General features: G+C 44.2%; 1 protein-coding gene across 1 annotated transcript in view; it reads left to right on the top strand.

Annotated features, from left to right (window-relative positions):
• Nucleotides 1–7666, top strand: part of col15a1a (collagen, type XV, alpha 1a) — a 157434-nt gene extending 149768 nt beyond the window's left edge. The window contains exons 34-36 of the mRNA XM_063206312.1: nt 1341–1538; nt 4083–4195; nt 6165–7666. Of these exons, the coding sequence (XP_063062382.1) occupies nt 1341–1538; nt 4083–4195; nt 6165–6456 (603 nt within the window). The 3' untranslated portion in view covers nt 6457–7666. The remainder of the gene's footprint in view (nt 1–1340; nt 1539–4082; nt 4196–6164) is intronic.
• The last annotated feature ends 725 nt before the right edge of the window (nt 7667–8391 follow it).

Raw genomic sequence — 8391 nt, 5'->3', positions numbered from 1 at the left:
CAGCTGCATCTATTTACAGTCAAATGACCCAAAAATGGAAAATTTAAACGAGCTGCCCTTTAAATTAAGCTACCCTTCTGAGTCCTTGGCTGCGTCCACATACCTCATGGTCAGTGGGTTGGGCTTATGTGATGTTTTATACACGGATTAGAGGTGATTTATGTATGCAGTTTAGTTTATTAAAATTATATTGTCCAGACTTTTATGAAATTCAGTTACTTAAGCTCTCTGAAGTCTCAATTTTGAGTTAGATTGAATCTGACGGAGCGTGTTGCGGTCTTATTCCCACTGGTATGGTTCACATTGAAGTTTTTCCTGTTTGTTTGTTTGCCTTTCTTACTTTTTTTTTCTCGCTCTGACATGAAATGAAACGATGGAATTTCTTTAGAATCTGACCCGTAACCCCACAGTCCAAAAACAGGCCCTGAAATCCAATCTTTGTTATGACTTGGTGAAAAACCCCTGAATTTTCGAAAGGAGGGAGGGAGACGGAGAGGGAGAGGGAGAGAAGAAAAGAATGACAGTAAGAAAAATGAAGAAGAAAAGTCATTTGCTTGTTGCGGGCCAAAGCCTCAAGACGAACGGGAGTCAGAATGTGATTTCTCCCCCCCTTTGGTCTTCGGGCCGCCCCGTTTCAGACTAAATTACCCCCCTGCTGCTCTGCACTGAGAGGGCAGCCCCTCCTCCCATGGCCGCTGTCAGCTTTTGCTGGGCCCAGGACAAAGTCATCTGAAAGGGCCCCCTACCCAATACACACAATGTAATAGGGACCCAATTCTGGGCCCCCTATCTCTCTGGGCCCGGGACAACATACCCATTTGTCCCCCCTGTCGACGGGCCTGCCGCCGCCTCCCGTCCTTGCCATGTTCCATCCCATGCTGCTCAGTAGCCTCAGCGTACCAGGCATGCTAACAGGTCCCATAGACTGTCATGTAGAAATGAACGTTTTCATTCAGTTATATTTGCTATACTGTCATGTACACTGTAGCAATGTATATATTCATTCAGTTATATGCAGCAAAGTATGTATGTACGTATATCTGTATTGCATGTGTGCACACACTTATACAGTATATGCATGCCATTGACGTGTGCGTATGGTAAAACCTTGGGCCATATAGATTTACAGTAACTTAAGGAATGACTGCTTTTGAGCAGTTTGAATTTGTCCAGATCCAGGTCCACACACACACACATAAACCAACACACACACACACACACACACACACACACACACACACACACACACACACACACACACACACACACACACACACACACACACACACACAAACCAACACCTGTCTCTACTCCCGTTTCTTCCTTCCTCTCTCCTGCAGCTGAAGCTGGTGGCTCTGAACACGCCCCTGTCGGGCAACATGGGTTCCCTGGCGGCAGCTGACCAGGCGTGCAGGGCGCAAGCCCAGGCCATGGGCATCAGGGACCAGTACCGAGCCTTCCTCTCCAACCACCTGCAGGACCTGGTGGACATCTTACACCCCCAGTACCGACGCAACCTACCCATCGTCAACCTCAGGGTAAGGCACAGACAGACAGACCTACAGACAGGTTGACTGACAGATAGACAGACAGCACTGTAGTGTTATCATACACCCTCAATACCGATTAAGACTTCCCATCATCCTCCTCAGGGTAAGAGAAATATAGACAGACACACATACAGATAGACAGACAGACAGACAGGCAGACAGACAGCACTGTACTGTAGTGTTATCATACACCCACAGCACCGATTAAGCCTTCCCATCATCCTCCTCAGGGTAAGAGAAATACAGACAGACACACAGACAGACACACATACAGACAGACAGACACACATACAGATAGACAGACAGACAGACAGGCAGACAGACAGCACTGTACTGTAGTGTTATCATACACCCACAGCACCGACAAAACTTACCCATCATCAACCTCAGGGTAAGAGACAGACAGACAGACAGACAGACAGACAGACAGACAGTACTGTAGTGTTTTCATACACCCTCAGTACTGATTAAGCCTACCCATTGTCATCCTCAGGGTACCTTGATGCCTTTTATCATTGGTACCCCCAGTAACAATTGTCCACCTCAGGGTAAGAACATGTGATCCGTAGGCAGCCAGACAGATGGACAGACAGGCAGACAGACAGACAGGCATATGAACAGCCTGCACTGTAGCGTAATGTGTGAAGGCTTGTATGAAATGCTTGTATGTGGCCTAGCATGTAGTGTAGCATGTTCCCTATCTGAAATGTAACTTCCCTAGACCCAGAACTGTGTGTACTGCCAATAACAGCCTGGAGCACAGAATACTAGTAGACAACACAACACAACACAGGGGAGGCTGCTGGCTGGTGAAAGTTCAAGGCCAAGCCAAAGATGTGTGAGACTGCCAGGCAGCCAGCTTAACAATTCGACATGGTTTTCAACAACACATTGTTGCATCAGAGAACCCTCTGTAAAGCCCACGTATGCAATGCAACAGATCTTTAAAAGTTTGTTTGTTAAGTTGCATTGTTACGAGAGGGAGAAATCTAAAAACAATTGCAATATTCCGGAATCACTCACTAGCGGTCAAGGGCTTGTAATTTCGAAATGTTTTCCATCCCCACAACACTTTTGTCGGACAAACATTTCCTCATCATGTCTTTGATGAGTCTAGGTGTTGCACCAAGGCCTATTGGGAGGTGATCGGAAAAGGAGACTACTTTTAAAACCATTAAATCCATAAAGCCACACCGAGCTCTCGACCTCAGCAAGTTAAGCATTGGAAGCTCAATGAAGGTCTCATGCATCATCCATGAAGAGACATGATGTATCATACATGAATGTTGTGTACCGCCAAGGCAGAGAAAGGATGTATAGGCCGTCTTGCACAACACTGTAACCTTGCTCTGGTATGTGAGCGGCATAATTTTAGGTCTTGGGTTCCACTGCGACTTCTGCTTGCGGGAAGATCCTATTTGTAGCATATCATGTCGATATGTTATTTTCAAAACTTACCCTACATTTTGCCTTCACCATATGTTTTTCTTTTAGTGTAGCGTGACACCTCAGCGTAATGTGTTTTGACATATGTTACATGCACTGCTGTGCTGGATGTTTACATGAGAGAAGTCGATTAAAGGTATCCTGCCCTTGAAAATATGGGTAATTGTGCAAAAGACTTGAAAGGTGTATGTCCTTCATGTATATTTGTTTCATAGAGGGAAGACTTTGGCATGGTATACAGAATAGATTTTTAATCCACTTGACTTTTTGTCAAAATCAAAAAACTTGCCCCCTGTCTGTGCGTATGTGGACATCCAACATCCAAACATTTTCAACCACACTGTCTTGGCTCTGGAAAAATGAAGTCGCTGTGTGTTTGAGCTCAAAAACAATCTGTTGTTTGTAAAAAGCTGGCTTCGTCAATGAGAAAACAAAAAAAGTGGTTTGGTCAGATCAGAATGGAGTGATTCGTTGGCTGCAGGGTTCAGGAATTTCTTTTTTTATAAACATATTACTTCTGAGCTTACCCAGATCTGTTGGTCATGTAATCCTGTTTACCTAATTTGTATTGCGCTTTTGTTCACGTAAATCTTGTTTCCTGAAATTATCGTTGTTTTTCCAACCTGGAAATATTTTTTCCACAACCATGTCAAAATGAATCACGAAATTATAACAGAGTGGGAGGCAGTTGTGGATTCTCTTTTGCTACCTTCCACTTTGTAAGTTTGCAAAAGTGTATCACTCTGATGTTCAGTTCAAATAAGATGTAAGAACACAAATTTAATTTGCAATGTTTTCACATTGCCATTTAAGCCTGCTGCTGCGTACACACTGCATTGACCTAGGCACCTAAAGCGACATAGACACAGAATTCAGGCTCATGAGATTTTAGATTTTTTTTTTTACAAATGTGGGTATGTTAGAGCTGAATGAACACACCCTAATGCAAGAGAAGGGGCTAAGATTTGAAATGTGACTCATTTCAAGTTATTATGTGCTTCGGAGATATTTGCTCAAGTAATACTATTTCCTTCAGTATGCTGGGATGTTGTTCTGATGTCTGTTTCCTTTGTACGTGCTTCTTAGGGTGACGTCCTATTTGATAACTTCGAGCACATCTTCACCAAGAACAGTGCTCTTCCACACGGCATTCCCCTCTTCTCCTTCGATGGACGGGACGTCATGAGCGATCCCTTCTGGTGCGTATAAATTCTTAGAACCGGATGGAACCTGTCAACCAGAACCACTCTTCGTTCCGATACCTGGTAGAAGCTATATTCCTGACTGTAGGTCCTACAGTATATTCCTATGTTCCTGACTTCAAAGCTAAACTGAATACAAGTACTTCACCTCAACGTCCCATTACTCCATGAAAGTTAAATGATGTATAAAAAATAAGTGAAACGATAGTATGAACCCCATTGCAGTTGCATCTGAACAAATATTGGTCAGCACTTGTTTGAGTATGAAACCGAATTCTAATGTAGTAGATATAAATACTTTGAGTTTACCTTCATCCCCAGAAGATCACTACCAGCCATACAGTAACTCCCAATGAAATATGCTTGAAATTTGCTACTGTCCCAGTGTCGTACAGTAGGAAGATCATAATAGTAGTTCAGCTGTGCAGTTCAACTTAAAACATAGACCCAATGACTGGTTTACGCTGAGTGATGAGTTAGATTGTTAGGTATTCTCGTGGGGTCTACACACAAACGTCCTATATATTCAGCCAGAGGGAGATTGCAGGGCCCTCACTTCTGCTTGCAATCCCAAATCCAGCCACTCTTCCATGGAAAGAGACACCGACACACACACACACACACACACACACACACACACACACACACACACACACACACACACACATACACACACACACACACACACACACACACGCTATTCCATGAAAAACAGGCTGTTGTTTCATCCGTCTGTCATCGTCCGGTGGTCATTGCCTGAGCCTCCCAAACCTTAGCTGACCACGGCCTTCCCAATAAACTTCTGTCCTAAATTTGCCTCCATCCGAAAGAAAACAAGAACTGACTCTCTAAAATAAAATGTAAAAAAACCTGCTCCCCACCAGAAACCCAAGAGTCACATGGTCCCACGTTCAGCCAATGCTCAGCCAGTGTCACCTCTGGCCAGTGGCAGGCTTTCAACAAGGAACGATCGCTTCTCTCTGAGGCCATCCGCCCTCACCTTTCTCGCCACGGCTCTATTTATTTCTATTTCGACGCCGGGGCCGGTTTAAATTTAGCCGCGTCCAATGCTCCAGTGGAGTCCGGAGACAGCAACACCAGCAATTGCGGTCGACGAGTTGTTTTTTGGAGCTGTTTGCGAGCTCTTTCTGTCCTGTCGTTGTTTTTTTTTTTTTTCTTGCAATGGCCGTCGTGGGTGACTCATGTTTCGCAGAGCAGTGGACACAGTGGAACTGATGTGCTTTCACGCTGCATCTTCAGTGGGGCCCAGCTTCCATCTTCAAACTTTTACGGCAATACTTTAGGCATTTGCACAAAAGGAATGCTGTATGGCAGATAAATGGAGGCCTATATAACAGTAAATAAACATAATACCTATCTGCTTTACTATGGAAGAGTATGTGTGCATAATGTGCATGACCCCACTCCTATGGATATACGCATTTGTGTGTCTGTTTTTGAAGTCCCCAGAAGGGTGGGTGTGTGTGTGTGTGTGTGTGTGCGTGTGTGTGTGTGTGTGTGTGTGTGTGTGTGTGTGTGTGTGTGTGTGTGTGTGTGTGTGTGTGTGTGTGTGTGAGAGAGAGAGAGAGAGAGAGAGAGAGAGAGAGAGAGAGAGAGAGAGAGAGAGAGAGAGAGAGAGAGAGAGAGAGAGAGAGAGAGAGAGAGAGAGAGAGAGAGAGAGAGAGAGAGAGAGAGAGAGAGAGAGAGGAGAGAGAGAGAGAGAGAGAGAGAGAGAGAGAGAGAGAGAGAGAGAGTGTGTGTCAGTGTAATGAGTCTCTGGGTGTGGAGAGTAGTGTGTGTGCGTGTGTGCGTGTGTGCATACGTACATGCGAGCGTGCATGCGTGTGCGTGCCTGTATATCTAACCCTCCGCCCATATGTCTCCCTATCGCTCTCTCTCTCTCTCTCTCTGTCTCTCTCTCTCTCTCTCTCTCTCTCTCTCTCTCTCTCTATCTCTCTCTCCGCAGGCCCCAGAAGGCCATCTGGCACGGCTCGTCGGCGCAGGGCCGGCGTCTGCAGGAGCGGACGTGTGAGTCCTGGCGGGCGGGCGACATGGCCATGGTGGGCCAGGCCTCCTTCCTCTACTCGGGCCTGCTGACGCAGCAGAGCCGCAGCTGCTCCAACCAGTTTGTGGTGCTGTGCTTGGAGAGCAGCCCCGAGCCCCCCGCCAGCACCAGCACCAACTACCAGGAGGCCCGGCGGGGCACGCGCTACTCCTACTACTACTACAGGAACCCGCTCAGCCCACGACGGACCTGAGTGCAGTGGAGTGGAGTGGCTAACTAACTAACTTATATGCACACATATACACAGTACATACACACACATCCATTGATACATGCACGCAGACGCACACACTCAGATGTTGAGACACACACACACACACACACACTCCTCTTCTGCCTTCTGCCAATGCATCATTTGCCACCTTACTTACCTGTATCATCGCCATCACCCTCATCATCATCATCATCATCACCCTCACCATCATCGTCCTTGGCAACAGCTTCAAAGCATTCCGGAAAAGGTGTATATATATGTGTGTAAAATGTACTGAACTCCATCATTACACCCTGACCTTTGAACCCATGACGTCACATCACGCCACAAAAACCATCCTTCGCTGTCGGTTCAGTGTGTGTGCATGTGTGAGCTGCCGAGATGGTGCTATGAAAAAAACAAAAGTGGTTTGTGGAGAAATCAAAACAAAAGAAACGCCTTAGAAGTTGCCGAGAGTCTCGCATTCAAGTACAGCTCTACGGACTCTGCTCTGTGCGATACATTGCCCTCTTCAAGGTCAAGAACTTCTATGTCTCGGTTTTATTACATTTGTTTCTTCTTTCGTGTCTTGTTTTCCACCTTCTGGTCCATGGTTTTGTCCCCATTGTTCATCAAAGAGGGCTTTATTCACTCACCCTTGACAAGAATTGCCAGAATAGCCCAGTCAACAACCCTATTCCAACCAAAAAGTCATTTTTATGCACTGTAGTTTTCCTTTTTTTTATACTGTTTGTTGTTCTCCATAAAGTCCTTTTTTACATCCAGAATTAACTTTTTTACGAGCAACCAAGATTTTCTCTCAGTATTTAATTTAATTCCAATGTTTTATTATTTATACCGTGACCGCACATAATCTGAATGTCAAATGATTTTTTTAGGGTGATTATGTAATTTATAGTTCAACGTGCTCCATTTTTGCCTTCTCTTGTCGATTTCTTGATTTTTTTTGTTTTTGTACAGCATTGGTTTCGATTTAATCAGATTGACCTTTTTTAATTTAATTAAATGACATGACTGCATTTGTTTCAAAGATTCCTCCCACAAATTATGAATTCAAAGAGAAAGATAGCGAAAAAAAAATGGATTGCTCTCTATTTTTAATGCAAAAGAGTATTTAACAACATATGAGAGGGAGTTTATGTTTTATACATCAACTAGTGCCTGTTGAATAAATGTCTTTTTTCCAGAAACAGCCTCTTGTTCCAATATTTCACTGATTTTATAAAAGTTAATTACATGAGATAGTAATGCTACAAAGTATTGTGCTGCAGACCAGCAATAGATTCTGACACCATATTTGTGAGTCAGAAATGCCCTTAGTGTACATGTAGTCATTGTAGGCCTACCGTTTATGTTCCATCCTTGCAAGGACATAGTGAAGAATGGACATGAATTCTCCTCTGCTTTACCATGCCTCCTTTGTTTCCCAGATTCATGACAATAGTCTTTAACTGCTATTTTAATGTAGTATCAAAAACTGTCTAAACCTCTAACAAAACTGTGAAACATTACATTTAACAATATAATTACACGATTGGGTAAAACTTTACTTGACGCCGGCGTCATACGTACGACATAACAGTGTCATAACAGTCATGGATGTATCATCAACATTATGTCAATGTCCTTCTGTTATGGTGAAGGCAGCCCAAATAATGTCAACTTTTCATGACCATAAAATGTTTGGCATTGGCATAATGTATATATGACTTGTCCATGAATGTGTTTCGACTCTGTTATGACACAGCTATGTCATGCCTATGACACAGCTATGTCATGCCTATGACACCGGTGTCAAAGTGTTACCAATAATTGCTCAGTGGTGAAATGGGTTTAGTTAAAAATTTCAAAAAATAGCGGCTTTGAGGCAGAGGGGCAGTGAGCCCACTTCCTGTGGCTGATTGGTGAAATGCA

The sequence above is a fragment of the Engraulis encrasicolus genome, chromosome 9 (assembly GCF_034702125.1).
Source record: "Engraulis encrasicolus isolate BLACKSEA-1 chromosome 9, IST_EnEncr_1.0, whole genome shotgun sequence".
In the NCBI taxonomy this organism is placed as follows: domain Eukaryota; kingdom Metazoa; phylum Chordata; class Actinopteri; order Clupeiformes; family Engraulidae; genus Engraulis; species Engraulis encrasicolus.
This window is presented reverse-complemented; position numbering and strand designations above follow the sequence as displayed.